The sequence below is a fragment of the Xenopus tropicalis genome, chromosome 8 (assembly GCF_000004195.4).
Source record: "Xenopus tropicalis strain Nigerian chromosome 8, UCB_Xtro_10.0, whole genome shotgun sequence".
NCBI lineage: Eukaryota > Metazoa > Chordata > Amphibia > Anura > Pipidae > Xenopus > Xenopus tropicalis.
Genome location: NC_030684.2, coordinates 102,532,393 through 102,560,303, shown reverse-complemented (window position 1 = coordinate 102,560,303; position 27,911 = coordinate 102,532,393). Strand labels below are relative to the sequence as shown.

General features: G+C 38.5%; 1 protein-coding gene across 1 annotated transcript in view; it reads right to left on the bottom strand.

Moving 5' to 3' along the window:
- c14orf39 (chromosome 14 open reading frame 39) overlaps positions 1–23,618 on the bottom strand; it is a 48,082-nt gene extending 24,464 nt beyond the window's left edge. The window contains exons 1-9 of the mRNA XM_031892354.1: positions 23,533–23,618; positions 18,979–19,036; positions 18,846–18,902; positions 18,309–18,435; positions 16,174–16,263; positions 14,125–14,312; positions 14,000–14,042; positions 6,074–6,194; positions 5,571–5,632 (exon numbers count right to left, since the gene is read on the bottom strand). Of these exons, the coding sequence (XP_031748214.1) occupies positions 5,571–5,632; positions 6,074–6,194; positions 14,000–14,042; positions 14,125–14,312; positions 16,174–16,263; positions 18,309–18,435; positions 18,846–18,902; positions 18,979–19,030 (740 nt within the window). The 5' untranslated portion in view covers positions 19,031–19,036; positions 23,533–23,618. The remainder of the gene's footprint in view (positions 1–5,570; positions 5,633–6,073; positions 6,195–13,999; positions 14,043–14,124; positions 14,313–16,173; positions 16,264–18,308; positions 18,436–18,845; positions 18,903–18,978; positions 19,037–23,532) is intronic.
- Between the last annotated feature and the right edge of the window lie 4,293 nt (positions 23,619–27,911).

Below are 27,911 nucleotides of genomic sequence, written 5' to 3'. Positions count from 1 at the left end.
TTTTATAGTCATTGTTTTTGGAGGTAGCAGCTTGGCGTGTGGCTATCATGAGGCGTTTCTGCTTCTCTGCCATGAGAGAAACCTTGTGTTGTCCGGAGTCAAAGTGGACGCCCAGAAAAATTATGGACCGCTTAGGGAGTAGCATGCTCCTTTCAACATGGATCTGCCACCAGTGAGCTTCAAAAATTTGTAAGCACCTGTTGGTTCTGGCGTGTGCCAGTAAGTGAGATGAGGTTTGTAGTAGTAGATTGTCCAGATAAGGCAGGTAGATAAGGGTAAGGTAGGCCTTGTCGCCACATGTAAGCCACTAGAGCTGCCATAAGTTTTGAGAATACACAAGGAGCTGCGGCCAGCTTGAAGGGGAGGGCCTGAAACTGATGTTTTCCGTAGTATGTGAAGCAGATACTTTTGGTGGGATTAATGGATATGGAAATACAGGTATGCATCTCGGAGATCAATGGATGTAACAAAAATCTCCCTTTTGGACGTTGGCTATTACAGACAAAAGGAATTCCATCTTAAAGGATGGCACATATATAAATCTGTATAAGGCTTTCAAGTTGAGCACTGGGCTGAATAATTCATCCTTTTCGGGCACAAGAAAAAGACTGGCATAGAAGCCTGTTTTTCTCTCTGTGCACAGTACTGGTACGGTCACCCTGGAAACCAACATGGTATTTATGGCTTATTTGAGGGCAAGTCTCTTTTTTGGGGGGGTATTTGACTCCAGGGATTTGGATGGTGGGGTATAGTGGAACTGCATTTGGTAACCCGAAAAAAACATGGACTCATCTGTCTGTAGTTGTAGATAGCCAAGCCTCCCTAAAGAGCAAGAGGCCCTTGGACCCTGGGAGAAGCTTGTATTTTCGGCGTCTTGTGACTTGTCTGAGGGTTCTTTGGGGAAACACCTCTGGGAATTCCAAGCTGGCCTCCTGATGGATCGGTAGCCCTTCATGGAACCCAAGTACTAGGTGTGGGATCTTGAGCATTGAGGGGAGTGTTAGCCAAAAGTGGAGGATCAAAGGGCTTAGTCTGCAAGTTACTAGGGCGTGGTAGGAAAATGCTTTTTGTTGATGATTGTGTCTAAGATCTAGTGATTTTGACTAGGAGCAGAGTGTCCACGGTAGAGCCACACAGGAAGTGAATAGTGCTGAGGATTTTAGACATTCTTCTGTTCTTTAGGTTCTTCCAGGATACCTAGAGTTTGGAACATGTCTGACATTTGAAGGCTGTAGCTTGAGATTTTGTGAAGGATCAGAAGTGTGAATAGGAGATTCTATATCCTCATAATCATTGAAGGGTTGAATTTGATGGACTCTGGTCTTATGTCAACCCTATGTAACTATGCAATTAACAATTGGATTCTTGTCCTCATAAGTATAGACCTCTGCCTCCACATGTGGGGGATCTAGTGCTGTGCTAGCAGTAGGTACAATAAAAGGGGTCATATCTGATATAGCACCTTATTGTGATTGCTGCATTGCAGAGATTTTTTCCAGTGAGGCAGATAAGCCCAAAAGTGTGGCCTAGAAAGGCTGAAACTGATGTGATGTTCCCATGGGACCATAAGGCTGCTGTGGTAAAAGTCTGCATTTTTTTATTGTCCTGGGCCTGTTCTTTAGTTTTGTTGTGTTTGTTTGCTTGCTAGTGACTGGGGTAGGACCTGTGGTCCTTGTTGACTCTCCTGTGTCTGGTTGAGGAGAGCTCTGAGTCGCCTCAGAGGCCATGTTAGGCTAGTTAATGTGCAGAGAATTAACAGCAGAAGCTGTGAAAAATACAAGGGTGGTAGAGTAGCGTGGACTGGGCCAGTGGTACCTGGGAGGGCCTGTGGGGCCCAGAGGGAGGAGCTTTATGCAGTGATTGCTGTGAACACCCTGCTGGAAACAGGAGAGTAGCGCTGCTATCCTGTTTGGTTGAATCAGCGGCAAGAGAAAAGCAATCGGCACAGTCCACTCCAAGTTCCAGTTGGCGTGTAAGGTGCTGGTGCCTGCTGCTTTTACTTCCTACTGAATAGAAAGAAGCAGAGGCAACCTTACTGGTCCAGAGACTTCCACTTCAAAAACTCTGTTGACAGTGCTGAAGCATGCCTAAAGAGAGTGGCTATGTACCCGCGTTCCCAAATCTCCTTAGCAGTGACCCAAGTCAAATGACCCACAAGAAAAAGGAAATAAAGTAAAACAAAATAAGTTGAAATAAAAGAGAATGAAAATAAAAAAGTGTAAGGAGCAAAGCTCCCAAGCCTCCTCCAGGATAGTGAAAAACTGTTGGAGGGGGGGTTTAATGCAGGGAAGAGGGTGGGTTGGAGGAGAGCCTAGCCCTTTTTTCCTATCCTGCCTCCTAAACGGAAGAGTGCATTAACTCATGTGTTGCCTGTGCAACCTAGGGACGTACCCGAGAAATATGTTAAAGGCATATAATACTGTCCACTTATGAATTGAGAAAACAATACAGGAGTCATTTACTTTAAACTCTGAAGCAAGGGCAAACAACAATAAGGGATGCAAAAGTTTTAACTGCATGCAATCAGTTGCCAATTCCTTAATTCTCAGCAAATTTCCATTGTACATTCATTTAAGATTTTAATGGTTTTAAAGTTGTATGTAAATGTAACTGGTTTTTAATGCACTATTGATTCTATTCTGTTCCCTGGGTTTAACTTTAAAGGACATGGAAAGTAAAAATCTATTAAGCACACTATTAAATAGTACTACTATAGCTATGTAAAAACGCTATATTTCTGGCTTGCCTAATGAAAGATTTACAGAGATACACTTACTACATACTACCTACTCGTTTCAGTGAATGGCGCCGGCATCTTTAATAGGGATGCCCATTTCCTTTCCCTCACTACTCTCTACTGCACATGCTCCAACACCCCCCCCCCCATCCGGACAGAGAGAGTCAGGGAAAGAGAGAGAAGGAGAGAGGCACTAGGAGCTTACTACGAGCTTCTAAGACAGGGGGCTCAAACTCAATTTACCTGGGGGCCGCAGGAGGCAAAGTCAGGATGAGGCTGGGCCGCATAAAGGATTTCACAAAAAATTGGCTTTCAAGGGATAATGCAAGGCACGGCGGGCGGGAGCTGCTGATTGCGGAAATGACGTTATGCCATCATAACAGTTATTATGGGAAGACGTTCTGTGTGCACAATTAGCTCCTTAGCAGCAAATTGTGCACACAGAATGTCTTCCCATAATAACTGTTATGATGGCATAACGTCATTTCCGCAATCAGCAGCTCCCGCCCGCCGTGCCTTGCATTATCCCTTGAATCGCAATAAAAATCGCGATCCATTCATTGCTTTTGAGAAGGCGTTGGTGCGGGCCACAAAATACTGTACTGAGGGCCGCAAATGGCCCGCGAGTTTGAGACCCCTGTTCTAAAAGTTCCCAGCAGCAGCCATGCTTCCTTCAGCAGCTAACTAACTTGAGGCTGGGGGTGTAGCCAAACATACTGCTGCTGCTTGGAATGTGCTGGCTAAGGGAGACAAGGTGCTGCACCCGATCGACACCCCCCACCCACTCAGCTCCCCCAGCATGCAGTGACAAGGTGCTGCACCCGATCGCCACCCCCATCCCCCCCCGCTCAGCTCCCCCAGCACACAGTGACAAGGTGCTGCACCCGATCGCCACCACCCCCCTCCGCTCCGCCGGTGAGAAGGTTCTGCACCCGATCGCCCACGCCCCCAGCACCTGCTTACTAAGGAACTGGTCGCAAGGTCTGTGCAGGAGCGTTGCATTATGGGAATCTTCTCTACCCAGCTCAGTGTTTTTTTTCCCTGTTTGGCTTCTGATCTTCTGAATGATTAAAATATGGGGAGACTTAAGGTGGCCATACACGAGCAGATCCGCTCGCTTGGCGATGTCGCCAAGCGAGCGGATCTTCCCCCGATATCCCCACCTACGGGTGGGCGATATCGGGGACCATTTAGGTAAAAAAAATAATAATCCGATCGTTTGGCCCTGGGGCCAGACGATCGGATTATGTGAGCGGCAATGGGGCAGTCGGATCGGGGACCGCATCAACGAGCCGATGCGGTCCCCGATCCGACCAGATTTTCTAACCTGGCCGATCGAGATCTGGCCAATTTCAGGCCAGATATCGGTCGGCCAGGCCGCTCTGCTCTCCCCATACACGGGCCGATTAGCTGCCGAATCGGTCCAAGGGACCGATATCGGCAGCTATAGTCGGCCCGTGTATGGCCACCTTTAAGGGCACTATTGAGAAAACTGAAGGTATGCCCGCAGCTCGAGATTAACTCTTTACTAGCCTTTCCTTCTCCTTTAAAGGACATGTCAACCCCCCAACCGAAAATCTTATTAGTAAAAAGCTTCATACCATTCCTCAAATACCTGCCACTTCTGTCCCTAAAACCAAACAGTGAAGCTGCAGCATTTTCTTGATTTGTCTCCATCTGAACAGCTCTCTTACTCTCTCTCTCTCCCCCCTCTGTTTGGAATTCTCCTTGTCTCTTGGCATGGTGCACATGCTCACTTTCAATCCATATTCACTGAGCATACACACAACGATTCTCCTCTGTACCGTTTTGTTACGTCACATTTGTTTGTTACGTTTGTGACATCACATTGGCAAAAGAGACAAGAATGTGGTGGTGCAGGCAGTGCATGCAGATTGGGGGTGCACAAAAAATGCGTTTCATGTTGAGGTAAGGCGCCCTATGCAGAGATATTCTCTTAAAACTTAATCTTTATTCATCCATTAAAAACATGCCACGCCTAACGCTTTCGTGCACAGATGCACTTAATCATAGGCTATGATTAAGTGCATCTGTGCACGAAACGCGTTAGGCGTGGCATGTTTTTAATGGATGAATAAAGATTAAGTTTTAAGAGAATATCCTGCTGTCCGGTGCGCTTGGATTCACCCTTTAAAAACTCTCTGGATTCCTGCCTTGGCTATGGGTTCGGGGCTCTGAGCACCCGGACCACCACGGGACTACGGTGAGCTCCTTTATATCGCCTCTCAGACCTTTCTGTTTTTCTATTTAAGCGACAGACCCGGGGTATGAACACCCGGGTCTCTACCTTACATTTGGTACAGATTCACAATTTCAACTGTCTGAATTAGTCACTTAGACCAATGTCTGGTCCTTAAATCAACATTAGTATTTATTTTTAGCGAGCACTAAAACTTTTGTAAGGTGCCCTATGCGTTGGGATTGAAACCAGAACTATAGTTGAGATTTCCTTTAAAAACAGGATAAGAGTCAGGTCTCTTAAACAAAGGTCATTAACTATGTTCCAGATACAAGTGGTAGAGCACTAAAGGACATAAAAATCACTTACCTTATGGAGATCCCCTTATGGCTTAGGCAACATCGGGCTGATTCTTAGCCTGCAAATAAACGCAGGCCGAGAATCATCCACTACACCCCTATCTTTTGGATGTGCCTGCACTCGGAGCCACTGTGTTAGCCTGGATACAGAGTGTATTTTGGTCCAAAAATACAGTGTGTGGCTGTAGCCTTAAAGATCTATTTATCTTTTTCTTTTTAGGGCCACTGATTTCCTTTTGAATCACACTATGTAGATGGTGATAATTACATTTACCTTTCCTCAATATGCTGAATGCTTCTAGCATCTTTAATATCTTCAGTGAAATTTTCAGCGCGCTGAAAAATTTAGAAAAAACAGTTCATCCTTTTTTGCACCATGTTATGCAAGTTAAATGCAATTTGCATTTGTAAACTATGTAATATATTTATCTAAATGTTTTTACGAATTCTTTTCAGCAAGAGCTTTCTATGACATAAAAGGGGTATCTCCTGGAAAAATTGCAAAAGTGCACTCCTTAGTGCTTATCCAGAGTTCCTCTGCCCAGATGAATGGCTGCCCTGTGCACCATGCTCTGAATAAAATTGGTTACAGGGACGATCACAGCATCAGAGGGCGCAGTCCAGCCCTGTCCTACCATTGGTACAGGCAGTAAGGACAGGGCCTTGTTGCAGCCTGTCATCTGCTGCTACCAAACTTGCATGTCTGAATGATGTTTAATATTTGCAAAAATAATATTAATGTAATATTTAATCCATATTTATTTTTTAAATGGTTACCTGGCTTATATGTTTTAGTTTTAATTCAAGATCCTTAGTTTTAGCAGTCATATCAGAAATCTTGCTTGAAAGCAGGGTGATGTTTGTAAGGTTTTCGTTCGTATTTTTCCTCAATAATACACTTATATGTTAAGGTAAAGTGTAAAGAGTCAGTTTGAAAATACAGAAAATGTAAACATTTAATGAAATCACTCTTTTTCCTCAAGTACAAAAAAACATATACAGGTATGGGACCCTTTATCCAGAATGCTCGGGACCTGGGGTTTTCTGGATAAGGGGTCTTTCCGTAATTCGGATCTCCTACCTTAAGTCTACTAAAAAATTATTTAAACAGTAATTAAACCCAATAGGATTGCTTTGGCTCCAATAAGGATTCATTATATCTTAGCTGGGATCAAATAAGAGGTTCTATTTTATTATTACAAAGAAAAAAAGAAACCATTTCTAAAAATGTGACTTATTTGATTACAATGGAGTCTATGGGAGATGGCTTTTCCGTAATTCAGAATTATCTGGATAATGGGTTTCCAGATAAGGGGTCCAATACCTGTATTACTAAAAGAAAATTAACGTTAACATTTTTATCTTGGTGTAGTTGCATTTTCTCATGCATGACTCATAATATAGTAGACAATTTAGATGGCATTTAGAGTCAAATGTTGTCAACCTTTTTTCTATGTATTTTATCTGAAAATGTAGCAACCCATGCTGTGTTTTTATTTGAAAATGTATCTTCCTAAACTATGTGCTTAGAAAATATTTATTAAAGAAAAACTTTGCTTTCCTGATGTGTTTTTGAAACACAACCCTAAAATTTATTTTGCTATTATCTTAAATTCTGTGAAAAGTACTATTCATGATCCTTATTACTCTTTACCACATCAAATAATGTTTTTGTAATCTTGATATATTGCTCATCCAATGCCATTAACTCAAGTTTGCACTTTTCACAAGTCTAGCATCTAGCATTATTTATCATACATACCAGTTTAAATACATAGGAAATACTTTGTTTAAACTGTGGGGCAGATAGTAATAGGTACATTCCAAGACTTTCCCTTCAGTTGTGGAGAGAAAGGGCTGACAAGACACTATTTCTGAGTGTGTCAATTTTAATAATAGCCATTATGTACTACCTATGCTATATTAATACTCAAGTTTGTACTACAATAAGGGGCAGATTTACTAAAACTAGAATTTTTCTGGCCTTGAAGCTCGTAAAACTCGAATTGGTATTTTTTTTTAATAAAACACGATCGTTCTTGCATTTATTAAATGTCACAACAATGTTGGTAGGGTCGAACAAAAATTCTGAGTTTACTGTCACAAAAAATTAAACAAATTTGTTAAATTAAAATGGCCGTTCATGTCCATGAATCTTCATTTATTTTTCCTAAACAGTAAGTGCTCCAGCAGCTATTTTAGGAGCATTGCCACTCATTCAAAGTAAAAATGTTTTTAAGTTTCACTTAAAACTGGGTGAAATAAAAAACAGATTAACTTGAAAATGTGTTAAAAAGAATAAAATGATAGGAGTAATATACCCTTGAAAATGTGTGAAACAAATGATGGGGTTAATTCTCCCTCAAAAAAGTGTCAAAGACAGGCTGTCACTGCTATTTCTCTACTATTCTATAGGAGGGCAACTTAAACCTGGCAAACGTTTTCTCATTCTAAAAAAGACATAAAGTTCTATAAATCTCTATCGTTTGTTAGTTTCTCAAGTTTTTTGAAAAAATACTCAATTCATCTTGAATTTTTTGAGAAAAAAAACAAAACAATTGTACACTGCTAAAAAACAAATACATAAATCTAAAAAACAAAACAAAACATAAAAAAAAATTCAAACTCTTCTTCTCTCAGAAAACTTAAGTAAATGGGCCCATAAATGTTAGTTTGGGACAAGACTTTGAACGTGCCTAACAGTACAATAGATACAGCGAACTGGGAACTGCCAACCCACCATGTTGAGCAAATACACTATGGTCAGTTTTGGGCACAGAATACAGTTTTGAACATAGGAAAACTGTTTTTGTGTTTTAATACATGCTAGCCAACCGTTACTCTGTATGCCCCAGAACCCAGGCCTGTAGTGGATGCATCGTTTTAGCTAAAGGATTTTTTCTTGTGTGTCACTAACTCTTATCCTTTGTTTATTTCTATGGTAGAATCCATGCCACAATTCAAATAACACTACAACAGCTTTTTTCTAGAAACCAAACAAAAACAATCCTACGTGCTAGCAAATAAACCTCCCCATGCAAATACAAATCAATATAACTTTCTAAAAAATTAAAATCCATATTGATAGTACTTCACCTAATATTTTACATTTTCAGGCGTGATGGCATGCCTTGAATAAATATAAGATATTTGGTTTTGATTGGTATGTACTGTAAGAATGGAAGGTAAAAGTATCAGATAAGTAATAAAAGCTAATGTCAGCTATGCAGAATTTAAATGACAAGGAAAGGCAAAGTCACTTGGAGGTGCCAAAATGTTAGGCACCCCCAAGTGACTTTAATCGCTTACCTTGTACACCGGGCTGGTGCCCGTTAGGAGAAAACAGCACCAGCCCGGGGTACCTGTAGCGCTTCCTCCTTCCGGCTTTGTTTTGGAATGACTAAACGACAGGCGCATGCGCAGTAGAGTGAAAAAACTACTTCTCTGTTTAAGTTCTGCTTTTCACTCTACTGCGCATGCGCTCGCGCACGGAACAAGGAAGGAGGAAGCGCTACAGCTACCCCAGCTGGTGCTGTTCTCTCTGAACAGGGGCACCAACTCGGGGTAAAAGGTAGGCGATTTAAGTCACTTGGGGGTGTCTAACATTTTGGCACCCCCAAGTGACTTTGCCTTTCCTTCTCCTTTAAAGATCTGAAGGTAGAAGCAGAAGCTAGTAGCAGAATCTAGAGAACAAGATGTACTGGTTGTCAGACAGCTCCCAACAAAGAAGAAAATGTAGGTTATCTTCATCATTCATAGTTACATAGGGTTGAAAAAAGACCAGTGTCCATCAAGTTCAACCCATCCAAGTAAACCCAGCACACCTAACCCACACCTACCAATCTATACACTCACATACATAAACTATAAATACAACCACTAGTACTAACTGTAGATATTAGTATCACAATAGCCTTGGATATTTTGATTGTTCAAGAACTCATCCAGGCCCCTCTTAAAGGCATTAACAGAATCTGCCATTACCACATCTCTAGGAAGGGCATTCCACAACCTCACTGCCCTCACCGTGAAAAACCACCTACGCTGCTTCAAATGGAAGCTCCGTTCCTCTAATCTAAAGGGGTGACCTCTGGTGCGTTGATTGTTTTTATGGGAAAAAAGAACATCCCCCATCTGCCTATAATCCCCTCTAATGTACTTGTACAGAGTAATCATGTCCCCTCGCAAGCGCCTCTTTTCCAGAGAAAACAACCTCAACCTCGACAGTCTCACCTCATAGTTTAAATCTTCCATCCCCTTAACCAGTTTAGTTGCACGTCTCTGCACTCTCTCCAGCTCATTAATATCCCTCTTAAGGACTGGAGCCCAAAACAAACCTTCAATTAATTGCTAATCTAAGAAAAACCATACTCCTTTTTAATAACACTAACAAATGTAAGAATAACCCTATACAGGGTTATAACCCTATACAGGTATGGGATCCCTTATCTGGAAACCCCTTATCCAGAAAGTTCTGAATTACGGAAAGGCCATCTCCCATAGACTCCATTATAAGCAAATAATTCTAATTTTTAAAAATGATTTCCTTTTTCTCTGTAATTATAAAACAGTACCTTGTACATGATTCCAACTAAGATATAATTAATCCTTATTGCAGGCAAAACAAGCCTATTGGGTTTATTCAATTTTTAAATGATTTTTAGCAGACAAGTTATGGAGATCCAAATTACATAAAGATCCCTTATCCAGAAAACCCCAGGCCCTCAGCATTCTGGATAACAGGTCCTATACCTGTATTACTATGCAATGCTAATGATCTGAAGGGGCAGATGATAGACGCTCATAATCCACAATTTAAAAAGCATCTGATGCAATTTGGCTTAAACTGTTTTATCAGATGGCTTGATCTAGCAGTGTGTCGTGACACACTGCTAGATCAAGCCATCTGATAAAACAGTTTAAGGTGGCCATACATGAGAAGATTCACTCCAGAAAATCAAACCTGCCCAATTGAGATCTGGGCAATTTCAGGCCAGTAAGAGGATCCCATTCACGGATAGATGAGCTACCATTTCAGACCACTATCAGCAGCTGAAATGTAGCCATATATGGCCACCTTTAGGGATTCAAACCCTGTCCTATGTGGCATTCAACAGGTGTTGTATCATGCTGAACCAGTGGAGCCATTTGGGTTTCACTGGTCTCCACTGTCCATATAGACACCTGCTACCTCTGCTATTTTCCCTGTCTCCACCCTCACTCTCATTAAGGCCAGGTGTCTATAACCTGGTCACATGGGCGTCCACAGAAGGGGGCACTTGCCCCCCCCCCGGAAAAGTAGCAAAAAAAACAAAAAACAAAACAAAAAACCTTACTCCGTTTCTGCACTGTCCCCTCAAGCCCGTTTTGCTGTGCTCCGATTGGATCTTTCTTCTTGTGGATTCTCCAATCAGAGCACAGCTTCCTTGACAGACAGTAAAATTGACCAATCAGAGCACAGATGCACACAGGGATCGGGAGATTTTGCAAACTGGAAACAGAAATGAAGACTGAAAAGAAGAATCTGCAGCTGTAACTTTACCTAAGAACCAACTCTCAACTTTTGCTGCAGTTTTCATCCCACAGGTACTATACAGTTCTAAAGAATCACTAGCTGACATTAAATTGTTTTTTGCCTGACCTGACATCTATAATAATTTATAATCTATCCCCTACCCTAACACATGGAGGGTAAGTTAACTCTTTCCCTCTGAAAAAGCTCATTGTGCGTTTGTATATTTGTTGTTGTTTTTTGCACTTACTATTTTTTTTTTTTGTTTGTCATTGTTTTGTTCATTTATAGTAAGTTACAGTGGGGCCAATGTTGTGTATCAGTGCCAGTGTTATAGTGCCAGGGCCTGAATATCTGCCATCAGTACCCACTGCTTCTCACTGTATATAATGTGCTGGTTTTGTAAATACGGACTGCGTCTCACTGCATATAATGGGGAGTCAGTATCCACTGCCTTTCTTGCTATAAAACTAACATAAACACATCTAAAGGGGTGGTTCACTTTTAAGTTAACCTTTAGTATGTTATAAAATGGCCTATTCCTAGCAACTTTGCAATTGGGCTTCCTAATTAATTTTTTTGAATAATTTGCCTTTCTCTTCTGCCTCTATACAGATTTCAAATGGGGGCCAAAAAATATTGCTCTGTGAGGCTACAATTTTATTATTATTATAATTTTGTATTACTTATTTTTCCAAGTAGGCCCCTTAACTATTCATATTCCCATCTCTTGTTTAAACCACTACCTGGTTGCTAGGGTAAATAAGACCCTAGCAACCAGATAGCTGCTGAAATACCAAATGGAGAGCTGCTGAACAAAAAGCTAAATAACTGAAAAACCATTAAAAATAAAAGTGAATTCGAATGCGAACTAGCCCTTGAAGCTAACTGATCACAAACACAAATGTTTGCAGATCCCCTAACAGAAGTGCGCGTATGAATACTTTTACATACTAAACATTTTAGGGTAAAAAAAAAAAAACCACCCCCACCCGCACTTTTGTACAGTATCCCTGGGAGTCAGTGGGAACGGCAAGATAGTAGTTGGGAGGTTAACTTTTTACGCCAGCAGTGAATCCACTAAGTGTCACATTAGCTGTAGGTCAGTCTGTGTATGGGCCATCTTTAGCCTCCCCTAGTATCATCCTGCAAAAAAAATATATATATATATATATTTATATATATATATTTGTCTGTTGCAGGATGATGCTAGCTTACTTGCCCCCCCTTGGAAAATTTTCTGCGGACGCCCATGCCTGGTCATATTAGGCCTATATAAACCAGTCGTTTCCTGCCTCCCTTGCTGGATCATTAAGTTTGTTTGGTGATTATGCCCACTTTTGCTTAGCCTGCCCCATACCTCTTGTCTGCCTCAGGACCTTACTTCAGCTTGCCTATCTGCTTATCACTGGATGTTTCTTTGGTCTTGCCACTTTCATTTCACATAGTATCAGTATTATTATGCATATAATATTCTTCATTAAATCACTGTGCTTACTCTACATGGCTTCTGCTAAAGATCCATCTTGCAACATGCTTAACTTGGGTTTCTTATAGATTGTAAGCTCTTCTTGCTTATTGGTTTCTTTGTATGTAATTTGTATGCCCAGTGTGTAAACCCACATATTGTTCAGTGCTGCGGAATATGTTGGTTTTTTATAAATACATGCTTATAATACTAATAATACTCAGCAGTCAGGCTCCCTCCTGCCATCCTCACACATGAGGTAGTTCTTGACACAGTGCCATGCTTGAGCTGACTAAAGTTTTGATTCATTCTGCGGCCAAATCCACATTTTTTTTTTTACATTATGTTTTAAATGACAATTATATTTAAACGTTTGGTTTAATTATTTTTTGTTTTGGCATTATCATGTTTTGACGTGGAGCTAGTTGGGGAGCATCATATAAAGTTTTGTGGGTCAGCCTTCGTTACTCTACTTTTTATTTTGCTATTCTTTTAATCCATGCACACCTTTTTCTCTCTTCCTTTAGAACAGTGCTGTCCAACTAGTGGCCTGTGGCCCCCCACCTGAATGGCTGTTGTGACTGCTTACCTTTGTGTAAACTTTAAATGGAATCAGTACTGAGAATAACTGGGCCCCTGCATTGTTCATATCTCAGATTCAGGATATGAACCCCGTATTAACACCTCAGATTCAGGCTGTAATCCCCTGTATTTAACCATGTATTGTTCACACCTTTTAGTCCCTGCATTGTTCACAACTCAGGCTCAGACTGTAAACGCCCACATTGTTCCCCAGTTCACACCTCAGACGCTAGGAGCAGTGCCAGCATTGTGCCACTCACTGTATGTACTGCAGTACAAACTTAGAGAGGTCATAATCAGTTACTTACATAGACATGATAGGTATCCCTGTCTTCTTCCCTATTCTGCCTGCCCTACCCTGCCTGTGTGTACCATACTTTGCCTGCCCTATGCGTGCCATACTGTCTGTCCTATGCTGCCTGTGGGAGGTGAACCTGACAGGGGAGGGGAGGGGTCAGAACTGGCTTCTATTATTGGCCCTCCCCATATAGGCCATAAAAATACCATCCCTTGGTACTACAGACGTTGGACAGCAGAAAGTTACAATTAATTATTGATGTATTAATTATTAATAAACATTTATGCCTTATTTACAAATCATAAGTGTGGAGCCCTAGGAGGAAAATTTGTGCCCCTTAGGTACCACCCATAGACCATGTGTGCCCATGGTAATGGTACAGCCTGCTGTGGATGCAACATAGCCCTGTGCTTAACACCAGAAAGGTGATAACTACAGAGCCATTTTTGTCCATTGACAATGCCTAGCTTGCACATCTGACATACAAGGAAGAGGAAGTTAAATGGGATGCTCATATACCTCCCCCAGCCTGCTTCTTCTGCACAACATTGCTGAATGCTAAAGCACAAAGACTGACCTGCACCTGTTTTTTGTATTTTGTACCCTGCCCTGCATTTAGCAAATAAAGATTCCGGTATGAATGTGCTAAACACAAATGCAAGGAAATCATAGTTTTAAAGACAACTTAAACATTGTGCATGCATAACATATAGAAATAAAAATCAATTAAGGTTTTAAACCGTATTGTTCCTTTGTAGTTATTTAGCTTTAGCTGTTTGAAACAGATGAGGATTTATAAATTAACAATATTACTATATAAAATGTAATAAATAAAGTGGATACAGTCGAAGAGTCCATTGAATATAAGACAGAAAATCAGCAGGCTCTAAGGAAAAAAAAAAAAAAGAGTATGCTGTTAGTGGTAAGCTGACTAACAGATAATTAACAGTAACGACAATATCTGGTACCTAAAATGTATAAAATATTTTCTTCCTCCCTCTTCAGTTGTTCAATATATTTTAATACTCTGTTCTGGATATCATCAAGTTCTTGTTTTTTCACACAATAATCTTTTACCAGGTTGGATTCCATGTACTGTTCTTGATGTTGTCTTAGTGTTTCTTTGTACTGATGCAGAGATTTCTGGTATATATTTCTGTTAAAAACAAAATGTAACTAAACCAACAAAAAATGTATCTTTATTTCATTAAGACAGAACAGTTTCTGTTTGGAAAAGCTAGTTTTGTAGATCACCAGCAATATGTACATTTCTTCAAATCTAAATGCCAAGCTATAATATTAAAACAAATTAAGAATCAGGCAATCTTAGTGCCACGTAACTTATGGCTGTAATTAATAATATCTAAGTTGCTTTATTTGCTGTAAAAAAAAAAATAATAATCTCTATAATATTCTGCTCATTGACTTTTTAAATGTATATGATGAAGTTGGAAAAGTCAGTTCAATCCATATTCAATGTGGATTGCTGTATTTCTGTAATATGCGTCTTTGTAAAATTAGTAATTTGCTGATGTATTTTTATAATTTTATCTGTGGCTTAGTGCTTGTCACTGTAGGAATTATTTTAAGAATAGACATGCTATGTATACATTTTCTATGAATTTAGCACCAGAAAGTACGTTCATGTATTTTAATATCTGTATTGTATTTCAATTATTGTTATCAAGCTGCTTACTCTTCCCAGGCTTCTGTATACCACTGGAAGTTCTTTCACTAATCAAGCATATATGATAATCTTTATCTCTGATTCCCCAAACACAATATGACTAATCAAAATGCTTGATCCTCTAGTTTGTAATGTTGGAAAAAAAGTTTTTTATCAGTTTTTTTAAAACCAATTCTATATACTCATCTTTGTAAATGCTTATAGTAAAGAAATACAGTTTTTATGCATTGTACAGTTATTATTTTTAGGATCAATCACTACTTTGCAAAAGTTGATTGCAAAGTTCAATAATGTTGTAGGCCTCTCAAAAAAAATTAGATTATCCATAATAAATCCGGTCCCTCTTAGGATTCAATTTCCCTTTCACTTGAAGCGGTTTGTACCATACTGAAGAGGCTTTGGAGTGGCCCACTGCAATTCCTCTATTACAATCGACCTCCTGAGACTCGCAAGGTCCATGCCAAAAAAGATTGGCTTAAATTGCTCTGTATTATACTTTAATATACAGCTCTGTGGTATATATCTGAACTTCATAAAAACATGAAAAATAAAAATATTGGCTGTGCCATTTAAAGACACACAAACATTTTGGTTGAAACATGAGACACTGTTAATGCACCATGTACAACATATCTCACAAAATACCTAAAAACTATTCAATACATGTGGACCATTTAAAATTTACAATAGCTGCTTGTTTGGTTGGCACTCTATTTTCTACAAATTGCAACTGAATATTGTCAGAGGTTTTGAACTACGTCTGGCCTGGTCTACTGCTTTATTAATGCTAATAAACCATGAAGTACAGATTTTGTGCTACAATTTACAAGAAAAAACAACACATTTAAACAACAAGTAAATGATTCTAATAAAAGGTTTAGAATTATTTTCAAATTGTGTGCACAATATGTACAATAATTAGAAGTAGATTATAAATGTAAGACAGCAAGTGGTTACTGGAAAAGAAGATGATCAGAGTGGTGGAACATTACACAAGCACTCATCACACAGACAAATACCCTGAGTGAGGTGTTTGTAAACTAAAATGGAAGGGGGTAACAATTTTTAGTTAACATAAGGCCTTGTCTATTGCAGGTGGTAAGGGCAGGGCTGCTTTGTGCCTACCTTGTGCCACTACATCTTAGCCTCCTTACACAACCACATTGATCCAAACTCCAAAGATGCCCAATAGTTTGATACATGACTTTAACAAATAGAAACAATGGGATAGGATGAAAAAAAAAAAGTTGTTTTGAAAATAGTTACCCGGTTAATAAGAAAATCAGTGATATTTTTACAATACAAAACAAATGCCACAGGGTATCCATACTTATCATTTTCAAATCCTTTAATGGTAATGTGGAGTTGATTTTGTAAAAAATATTCTTGCTTGTTCAAAATTAAATAAGTTGGCTTCCAGCTAAGGAAAGGAAAAAGTATAAAGCTTTAATACATTTTAACATGTCACTTTTTATTTGCTAGTCATAATTATACAGTTTTAAGGATTAACATTTTAAAAAGAAACTTGATTTGCTCTAAGAATGTTATTCAGTTATAAGTGTATAAGCTTTTATGCCTTATCATACTCCAAATTTTCTTTGTCATGAACTTGTAACACAACACATTTATGAAAACGGGTTGCTTACTGGCACTTTATACTTTATTAGTCTTAATCAGACTTGCTTTAACCATATTTCTGTTACAGTTAGACCCTGTTTTTGCTGATCACGAAAATCTCGAAATGCTAGTACAACATAAAAGATTTAAAAATAAAGAGATCAGTGGCTATCCCTATTAGGATTTATTGATAGGTTACTTATTAGGATATAAAATAATTGTCAATTATGTATTCGTTAAAAACATAGTCTGTTTTAACCGAACGCTGTATTTTTACAAAATCAAAAAAAATGCAAACCTAAGCAACTCTCCAATTTACATTAATTACAAATTTCAAAAAATATAAGTTTTCACTTGAAGTTTTAAAATCAGTTTATGTCTTTATCTTAAAATTCCCTGACAACTTTACCACATTGTATTTACTACATTGTACCATCTCCTCCAACCAAGACTCTTATATCCACAATATTTGTCATTAACCGGAAGTCTTACCCAGAGAAGAGTTAATTTTTGATACACCGTTTCTGTAGTTTGATAAACTGAAAAGGCAATAACAAAGGAAAATCTGGATGAAACCTCCTTACCACTGAACTATTTTAAGGTCCTTCAAGGCTCTGTCATTCCCCTACTGTGCAATATCTCTTCCATCAAGTTTACATGCTAACCTATTAATTTCTAACAGCTCTCTTAAAATTCCCAAAATAACACATCATTTATTATCCCCACCCATAAGAGTATACGCCCTTGTCTGCAGGGCCCTCATTATCTAATGTATTTGTTTGTAAGTCAAATTATTATGTACCCTTATGTACAGTACTAGGGAACATGTTGGCTCTTTTTTGTTATTTCTATCAATTTTTTGTTTTGCAAAAAATTTTTCAATGTGCAAAAATATAGTGTATATTATAATGTCAACACAATAAAGGTACTTTCTGTAACAACGCCAATGGCACCTCTTTTTTTGTGAACATAGATGTATAATAAAACAGGTAAATTGAAGAAATCATGAGTTCTTAAAGAAGAATAAAGTTTGAAGGAGAGATGTCGGGGGTCAAGTGTTTTTACGATCCTAGACCTCTATGTATTGCACAGAGTGCGAGTATTTATTTACTTGAGTAAATTAAAAAATGAAAAAAACAGGTAAGGAAAAAGCTACTTTCAACTACTGGAGCCTCCTTTAACGCCCCACATGTTGGCTCTTTATAAATAAATGTAATAATACTTCTCTTCAACTGCCTCCCATCTTCTGCTGTGTTTAGTAAGGCTTGTGCAGTAAGGGCTTGTGTACATGGCCAGTGCATCTGTCTACTCTTCTCCTTAGTAACACAATTACTTTATGAATTCTTACAGACTGCTGCTGTCCTAAAGCCACGGAAAAGTGATTACAAGCTAAGAGACAGCAAGAAGAAAGAAATTATATTTTATAATAGACTGGTGTGTTATTAAGAATATGCAAATGCCCAGACACCAGAGCAATCCACAACGATTTTGATCAAGCATTTTTGTATTAATATATTACTTGCTATAGTTCTTACAAGAAGCAACATCAGCAAGGCAACATGGGAAGCAGGTCAGTGAAAGAGCAGCTGCCCATTAAATGTGGGGGGGGGTGGAGGTGCTGAGTGCTGTGGAAAGGATAGATGTGTAGGTGGGGTGGAGTTCCATCAGCAGTGATGTGCAGCAAATGGGATGTGGTGCAGCTAGGTGTGCTGGCCAAGCGTAGCAATGCAACAATTTAGTATACTGAATATTCTAACTGCAATAATCACAAAAAGCGTCTTCTTAATTAATGCTCTGGAACTGGTAAGCTTTATCAGGTATGTTTGATATTAAGTTATTAATACTTACGCTAGGCAGTTTTCTTTATTAGTTTGACTACAGTTTTGCAAATTCAAAATGCTTTTCTGACTGTTATCAATATCTTTTTGTATCTCATGTATACGCTGTTTCTCATCCAAAACCTTAAATGCAATGGCTGTAAATTAACATTAAATAAATTGTAAATTAACAAAATTAATATCTATCTAAACCAATGTCTTATGAGATATTGTAAGTAGACTATAACAAATTAAATAAATAAATACATTTTGTAAATTAACAAAATGAATATCTATCTAAACCAATGTCTTATGAAATATTGTAAGTAGACAATAACAGTATGCTTTCTATTGCTAGTCAGAAGAGATGTGTAGTTGACATAAATTGCTCAAGGCTCAGCCCTCTACCCTTACCAAAACAATTTTCTTCTGCTACAATTTTTGAAAGGAAGGAATAACATAATTAAATGGAGGTGGCGGTAAAGAAACTGATGCTTGTAAAAGCTAATATGTCTTTTGCAATAATTCAACAAATTTAAGTTTTTTTGCAAAAAGTATAGATACTTACTTTGAATCTGTTCTTTAAAAATGTCCTTATCTTGTGACTCCTGCTCTAGCTGAAAAACTAATTATACAAATTTATGTAAAAACTGCAAATGTAAGCACAATTAATGGACTCATCCTAACAAGTACCAACTTACCAAGTTCTATCAGGATCTTATCAAAGTTGCTAATAAAGTTCATGTCAGTCATTCTGAACTGAAAAAAAGTTTTTTTAAAGCATTTTGAGACTGCTAAAAAGTTGATATTCTATAGGTGAAGTGAATAAAGCAATCACATATAACAGTGCTGTCCAACTTCTGCAGTGCCGAGGGCTGGAATTTCTCTAGCATACATGGTGGAGGGCCGCTAATAGAAGCCAGTTTTGACCACTCCCCCTTTTTAAACCACACCCATTGTATCACAATGGTGGTAGTGCAGCAAAAACCCAAATGCTTGGTCCTTACTGCGGGGATATTAACCATCATTCATATGTGAAAGAATTATATTATGTCAAATTAAGACATACCCTTAAATCCATATGCCTCCTCCTCCCCTGTGGATAGCACAGCAACCCCCAGCACATAATTACACACCTTAGGGACCATGTAATGGTTATTTCCAACTACTAACAAACTCCCAGAACAAACCCCTGCCAGGTTCACCTCCCACAGGCAGCATAGGGCAGGCAGAGTATGGCACACACAGGCAGCACTCTTCCTGCCCTATGCTGCCTGTGTGTGCCATACTCTGCCTGCCCTGTGCTGCCTGTGTGCCATACTCTGCCTGCCCTTAGCTGTCTGTGTGTGCCATACTCTGCCTGCCCTATGCTGCCTGTGTGTGCCATACTCTGCCTGCCCTATGCTGCCTGTGTGTGCCATACTCTGCCTGCCCTTAGCTGCCTGTGTGTGCCATGCTTTGCCTGCCCTACCCTGCCTGTGTGTGCCATGCTCTGCCTGCCCTACCCTGCCTGTGTGTGTGTGCTATACTCTGCCTACCCTATGCTGCCTGTGTGTGCCATACACACAGGTAGCATAGTCCAGGAAGTACCTGCAATGTCTGAGGTGTGATGAGGTGGACAAAGTGGGTGATTATAGCCTGAGTCTGAGGTGTGAACCCTGCAGGGGGTGAACAATGCAGAGATTAAAGGGTGTGAACAATACAGGAGGATTCCAGCCTGAATCTGAGGTGAGAACCATGCAGGGGGCCAGTTAATCTTAGTACTGATATCCTTTAAATCTTACACAAAGGTAAGCCATCAAAGCAGCCAGACAGGTGAGGGGCCACACAGAGGGGGGTCGCAGGCCACAGCCGCCAGTTGGACAGCACTGACATAAGACATTTATTAAGTGATAAAGTATTAAAACTACACATAGCAGCATGTTCCTCAAGTCATTCAGTTGAACTGGATGCTTGAATTTAAACATTTTGTTTTCCTGCTGCTAGCAACATATGTATGCGGTGAATCAAGAAATGACTTCCCTAATGAAACAAGATAATCCAATATAGGTCAGCACTTTGTAACCTCAGCTGTAAAACAGGATAACCGGGATAACTGGATAACTGTTTAAAAAGACATAAATCATGTGGGAAACAGATTTATAATTCTTGTAGCAAGGCATGTTTGTAGCTTTGACCACTGTACATTCCTAACGCCTAAACTCTCACACTAAAAACTGGGAGAGTAAATTCTAATTAAAATTGTAGTGGTAGCAGTAGTATACAAACATTTCTATTCATTTCGATACAGTTCAATATATAAAATGCCCTTAAATTTTGAAAATTCTGTGTTGGGACAGAATTGCAAGAGACAGCAAAGAATTATAAGGAAGAAAAGAAAAAAAAATGAGTGTCAAAAGGCAGAAGATGTCGAGGAAAGGGAAACTGATAGTGTGGTCATAGCTACATAGTTAAGTTGTATTGAAAAAAAGACTAAAGTCCATCAAGTTAACTCTTCCAGCAAACCTCAACGCACACACAGAGACCCATAGTGAACACTCACATAAACTATATATACCAACATCAATACTAATTACAGATTTTAGTATCACAATAGCCTTGGATACTATGCTTGTTCAAGAACTCATCCAGGTCCCTCTTAAAAGGCATTAACAGAATCTGCCATCACAACATCACTAGGAAGGGCCACACTGTAGTGACCGAAACATTGGACTCTGCATTTGTAAATAAATATTTTTTATTTATTTTCCAAAGATCCATAAGTGCAGAACTTATTTCTTTACATTGTTTGGTGTGCACTTATATCTTTATAAACAATGCTTAGAGATGTCAAGTTATATATATATAGTCATTAGTGATGTAATTCCTGCCACAGAAATCACTTAAACTTGTGTATTACAATAATTATGTACACCCAGTTGTAAAATATGAGGATATTAGAAGTCACCTTGGAGTTCCATGACCTGTATGAAAGCACACAGCCTTGGGCTTTTTATATGGTCATTGAACTCCTCAGTGACTTTAAACCTTATATTTTACAATTGTACATTATTTACTATATAATTACCAGCAACTTAAAACTAACGTTAATATGGTTTGAATAATTTGACTAGAACATTATTGTTATACTGACTAATGCAATGATTATGCTCCATCTACTGGTAAGTTGTTGCAAAGCTGTCACAAAACAAAACTGTCAGTCTCTTTATTTAAATCATGGTTTCTTAATACATAATTTATTAACAATAATGCATCACAAGCTAAAAGACAATTTAAGATCTTATTTACCTTCACAGGTAGTTGCCCACAACAATCAATCAGCGATTAGTTTTGATTAGTCTACTACAAATTTGAAACTGAAAGCATATATCTCATTGATGCTATAGGCAACTGAACTGAAGCAACTTAACACCAACAGTATTTTAGTAAATCATACCCTTAGGGGGCTATGTAATTAAAAGTTTGCTATAGGTGTAATTAGCTGTAGCAACCAATTAGAAGCACTTTTTATCTGTTTGAAAGCAAACAGCTGATTGAAGGCTATGGGTTAAACCTAAGCAAACTTTGCACCTTATATTACATTCATTACACTACTACACAGAACAGCACAAAATATTCTTTCATTAATTATATTTGTATTTTAATAAGTAGATGACTGTTAGGGCTCTTACACATGGGAGTTTTAGCTTGTGTTACTGATCAAGTTGTGTTCCACCTGTGTTGGGTGGTAGTGGTTCTTAAAAACAATAACAATCTTTTGGCCCATAGGCACAGATGATACAGCACAGTTGTTCAGCATATACTCACAAATAGAACCTTTGCCCATCAGAGGCGTGTAACCAATCTAAACAGTTAACTTGAAATGTTCAGCCCTTCCAAGTGGAACTTAAACAGCAACTCATATACCCCTAAGTCTGTACACTTGAGGGAAGTACACCCAGGACTCTAATCCTTCTACTTTCCTTGTAGGAGCTTCAGGCTGCTCACTAAATACACTGAACCCTGCTCTCACTGCTACAGTGAGCTATAAAAGACATATTCTCACAACTAACTTGCTGGGCCTACCTTTGGCCACGTTCCAGTCTTCTTCCACCTTCCTGTCCGGGTGGAATTCAAGAAGAAAGAGAGTGAGATTCCTGTCAGCGTCTCCCTTTTACACAAAAGAACAATGACCCATCCTGGGCAGTTATGGAACTTCCAAGAGCATACTTTCACACAGGATCACAGTTTTGCCCACCCAAATGTGATTTAGGGTCCAACTTAGCTGTCTATAAACTTTAGGGGACTGTCTGCAAACAAAAGGGGCAACTTATTTATCAGTCCCCTACACTTAAACTGTAATGCATTCAGACATGCAAGCTTTTTCTAGCATCATCCAAAAACCATCCAGACTGCCAGAGGGTAAAGCTTAATTAATTACCTCAGAGAATGTGTTTCTACTGCTTCACAATCCAGACATTACCACTACTCCAGCCAACCCTTTGCATTCTAAATGCTTGGCTTTTCTCTATGATGTTCAGTTTAAGGTAAAGCAACTTTGCACCTTCAGCCTGTCAGATGTCAGTTGCGTTGACACAGTTCATGCATCATCCTCAAGACAGCCCCTCATCATCCTCAAGACAGCCCCTGCTGCTGAAATTACTGCCTGAGACAGTTTAGAACTCTTGTAGTAAATGGTGCAACTTTTGGCCATATATGCAGATAAATAAATAAATAAATACAGATAAATAAATGCAGAATTTATAACACAGAATACAGTCAGCAGAAGGTGCTGACCAATTCCCACCAAATTCGATTTGCCAAGTGAATTTTTATGTGGTCAAACAGTTTGAAAAGTGCATTTTGATTGTAAAAAATATATTGATTTGTCATTTTTAATTAAACAGAGCAGTACAGAAGTAAAGAGAAGACAAATGCAAAATAATAGGGGTCAGTTACATCTAATACAGAAAATAAAGTTCAATATCAAGCACAAAAGCTATGCTGTTCCCCATAATGTAGCAGTAAATGACCCCCAATGTGCTTTCTACTAACAACACTGCGGGTCCATTTCACACGATGTACCATCAGTATTATTTTTTTGTGGAACAATTATTAAACTGATTATCACAATCACCTAGCTCATATATCATTTAACAGCAAGTTTTATTCTCATTTATGTATTATTTTATGCCGTCATTATTTTTGAAATTGTGTATATAAGATAAAATGATGACTTAAAACACGTAGCCGATAAAACAGTGCCAAATGCCTACCCACAAAGAGAAGCGTTTGGTAGCAATACAAACAGTAGCACCGCGGTTTCCAGTCTTTCCTTTCACGCTCGTTGCGTTTCTCTCAGCTGAAACTACGCAATGATACTTTGCGCGCCAAATTCTTCCCGCTTGACCCGCTATGGAGGCTTCTGAGTGGAGCTTAGTTGGTGTATACAACTTGCGGGCTCGACAAAGAAACACGAGTTGAAACAAGAAACTAACACATTTATTAGTTTTATAAACGTTAATCATAGCATTACTCGCATATGAATGTGTAAAGTGCCGCAGTGATATTTTCCTAAGTAAAATATAGTGAAACTTAATATAACCAGATTTTAAGTTTTCCTGAATTTGACAATGGTTTTTTTTGTGGCCCTACCGATAGAGCATACTTTCCCCCTCAGTTTACACTATTTTTTCCAGAGGCGCAAGAATTTGGTGAATATTAAACAACAGTCAAGCAAAGAATTAGGCTTACTGAAGTAGACATGAGGTCTAGGTGTGCCAGACTGAAGGAACAGCACATACCCCAGTGACAAACTATACCAACTTATTATTTGAAAAATTAATTGAGGACATGCATTCCAATAGGAAATTAAACAGAAACAAAAAAATTAAATGGTAATGTTGTAGAGCTCTTCTACTTGGTCAGGACCGGATTTAAAATCTTTGTGCCCCTCACCACCTGCCCACACTAAATGCAAAAACCAATGACCCTGAGAGCACATGGTATCTTAAAGTGATACTGACATTAAAAAACAACTCCTCAAAATATGAATGTACATAAAAAGTTGCCTATAGGTCATGTTGATTGATTTTCGCTGAGAGATTTGCTTTTGTAAATAATTGTTACTTGAAGTTCCTAAACCTGACTGTTTTGCCAACCTGATTGTCCCTTCTCAGCCTGTCAGTTATAGCTTCTAATGCTAACGGCCTCCTGCTGCACAAATATGGCCGCCCCCTCATAGAGGAACATGGGGGATCAGATAGGGAATGTAAAAGCATTGGGCAAATACTTTTATGGCAAAAATAAAGGTCATGCAAAGACAATGTTATGATAGATGTAAAAAAAGGTTTAATTTCTGGTGTCAGTATCTCTTTAATGCTTCATACCAGTGTTGTTTATTAGTGGAGACATCATGTTTCCAGCCTTCTTCAGGTTCCTGCCGTACTACCCACCACCATCTACAGCAACCAGCTCATAAGTAGTCTCTTCTCTTCTTTTAAGAACCTGCTCGCAAACCCGACCTGTGCATAGAGTTGCTACTTGGCCAGTATTTTACTGGCCTGGCCTTTTAGTACAGATACCTTTTAATATTTCCAGGCTGTGTGCCAATAAAGAAACAACACAGATCAAAAGATAAAGTGTAATCTACAATGCTGGCATGATGGAACTAAGGAGCCCATTCATTAAACCAGGATTAAGTTTTTTTTTAGAGAAATTCATATTTTTTCTAACTTATAGAACTTTTCATAATGTCCATGATAGCTTTTTTGTGGTTTTCGTTAACTTCCACGAAAAAAAATGGTATTTTTCTACTACGGCCATTTTGGAATACATTTAAGCTTTGGTATTGTGACTATCTTTTGACCAGGTTGTATCTGTAGAGTGCCATTGAGTCCTATAGAAGGATTCCAAAATCATATATTGAAGGTTTCATATTTCACGATATTTTCATACGACCGATAAAATAATTTTCGTGACATTTTCGAACATCAGAAATTATCATGGTTACTTTGATTTTTTGGCATATCATGATTTTAACCACAAAAAAATTGTGGTTTAATGAATGGGCCCCTAAGGGGTATATTTATCATGCTGTGTAAAAAGCGGAGTGAAGCATTACCAGTGATGTTGCCCAGGGCAACCAATCAGCAATTAGATTTCATTAGTTAGAAAACCAAAGCAAAGCATCTGATTGGCTGCTATCAGCAACATCACCACTTTTTACACAGCATGATAACTATACCCCTAAGGGGCTGATTTGCTAATCCACGAACGGTCCGAAGGCGTCCGAATGCGGTTTTTTCGTATTGATCGGTATTTCGCGATTTTTTCGTAAATTGTCGCGACTTTTTCGTAGCCATTACGACTGGTTCGCAAAATGTCGCGACTTTTTCGTAGCGTTACGACTTGCGCGAATTGTCGCAACTTTTTCGTAGCCTTCGCGCCGAGTACGAAAGTTTCGGATCCATTCAAGCTTCAGTATCGTGACTTTTCTTGGGCCAGGTTGGAGCTGCAGAGTGCCATTGAGTCCTATGGGAGGCTTTCCAAAATCATGCTAAGTCTGAAAGTTTTGCCTGCAGTTTACGAGTGCTCAATACGAAAAAGTCGCGACAAGATACGAGCAAATACGAAAAAGTCACGACAATTCACACAAGACGTAATGGTTACGAAAAAGTCGCGACAATTTACGGACAATTTACGGCGAAGAAAAAATCGCAACAAATACGAAAAAGTCGCAAAATGTTCGTTTTCCAATCGGAATTTTTCCCATTTGGATTCGTGGGTTAGTAAATCAGCCCCTAAGTGTTGGTACCATAGATTCCAAGTTTGGCAGAATGTAACAGGTTTATTTGCCATCGAAATGAATTTATGCTTACTTAAAGTAGCTATATATTGGCTGACCATTCAAGGGATAGCCACATGCTATTATACAAAATCATGCATTGAAGTTTCAAAGCCAGAAAGGTTTTCTTGCCGTTTATGACTGTTCGGATCTGAAAATTTCGGATCCCAACCACAATATTTTCGTATGACCAGGAAAAGAATTTTTGTGTTATTTTCGCACATCAGAAATTATTGTGGTAACTCTGAATTTTTTCCAATCGTGATTTTAAATAACCAAAAATCGTGCTTTAATAAATGGGCCCCTAAATGTTCACTTGGGGAAGATCATCTGCAACCTGACAGGATCTAAGGCTGTCCTTGCACCATTAAGCTTACATACATGCCCACATGATTGGGAAGTATGGTAGAAATTAGACATACTTTAAAAAAATCTGGGCATGAACATCAAAAACAAAGTGCTTTGTTATGATTAAAGAGAAATCAGTCAAAAATGCATTTGAAAAGGATTTTGAGTGAGGAGCTCTGTAGGCTAAAGCGCACCCCTTGGTTTTAAAGCACAGCAGGACAGTTGCTGATCAGATACCAGCAGCAGAATGTACAGCCCTGGTTGCATTATTTAGCCTACAGAGTATTTAATGAAAAATTAAATCTTAAGAGCAAAACTGTCTTTCATTCCCAGGATCCCACTGCTTTGGAGTAAAGAACTAGGTTCCCTATATGCATATTAATATAGATGAAAAGGTAATGCAATTAGTTTAAACCAAGTAAATATGGCAATTATGATTAGATAAATTATGACTGGATCGTAAATCAGTGAATACATTTAATATTTGAAGTTATACTTTCTCAGAGACAAAAAAATAAGGCCAGCATGTTATATACAGATTTATGGGATCTCTTATCTGCAATACTTGTGACCTAGGCCTTTCAAGATAATTTATTTTTTGTTAAATTGCAGTACTCTACAAAAACATTAATAAATATTAGTATTGTTTTTCCATCAACATAGATTTACATAGATTTCTTAGAAACCATCAAATGCAAATTTCTATATTATTATTAAAGAGAAAAAGGATAAGCATAGTTTCTTTTCATAAGACTCAATAGGAAGCTATGGTGGAAAACAGCTTGTATTTGCATAGTTAAATACAAGTGGAAACACACAGTAACACAAATATATCTGTCCAGTTTGTGCTTTGTTTGTTCAGATATATTTCACAGAAATCCCATTTACCCTTCCTATGAATTCCCATTCAATTCATTTAAATTGGACTAGTGATAAGTGGTTTTGGTTCTTGCAGGTTGCAGTTTTTCAAAATGTGTTATGCAGTGAAGTCTTTTTTGGCAATCTATTTTTTATGATCAGTCTAAAATAATATGATCAGTCTAAAAAAAATTTTCTGATTAGTCCAAACAATTATAATCTGCCCAATTTTTTTTCCGGATGCATTTAGATGGACCTGAGGTTAACCTGTATGAAAATTAAAATGTATAAAGGAGATGCATTGAATACTGCATGTATCAATACCAAATGTAAATATACATTATTACATTTTGATCTTTCCAGTGGTTCAAATGCTTTGCCAAATATAATAAACAATGTATTTTTTTGCTGCCCTTTCTTATGGTTTCTTGCAGCTAAAACCTAAGAGCGAATTATCAAAATGTGAGTTCAGAGCTTAATACATAAAAATTCACCCACATTCTAGTCATGCTTATGGGATTTTTAGAAGTGTATTTATCAAATGGTGAGTTCTAACTTTCACCCATTGATAAATACACTTCTAAAACTCACATTTTGATAAAT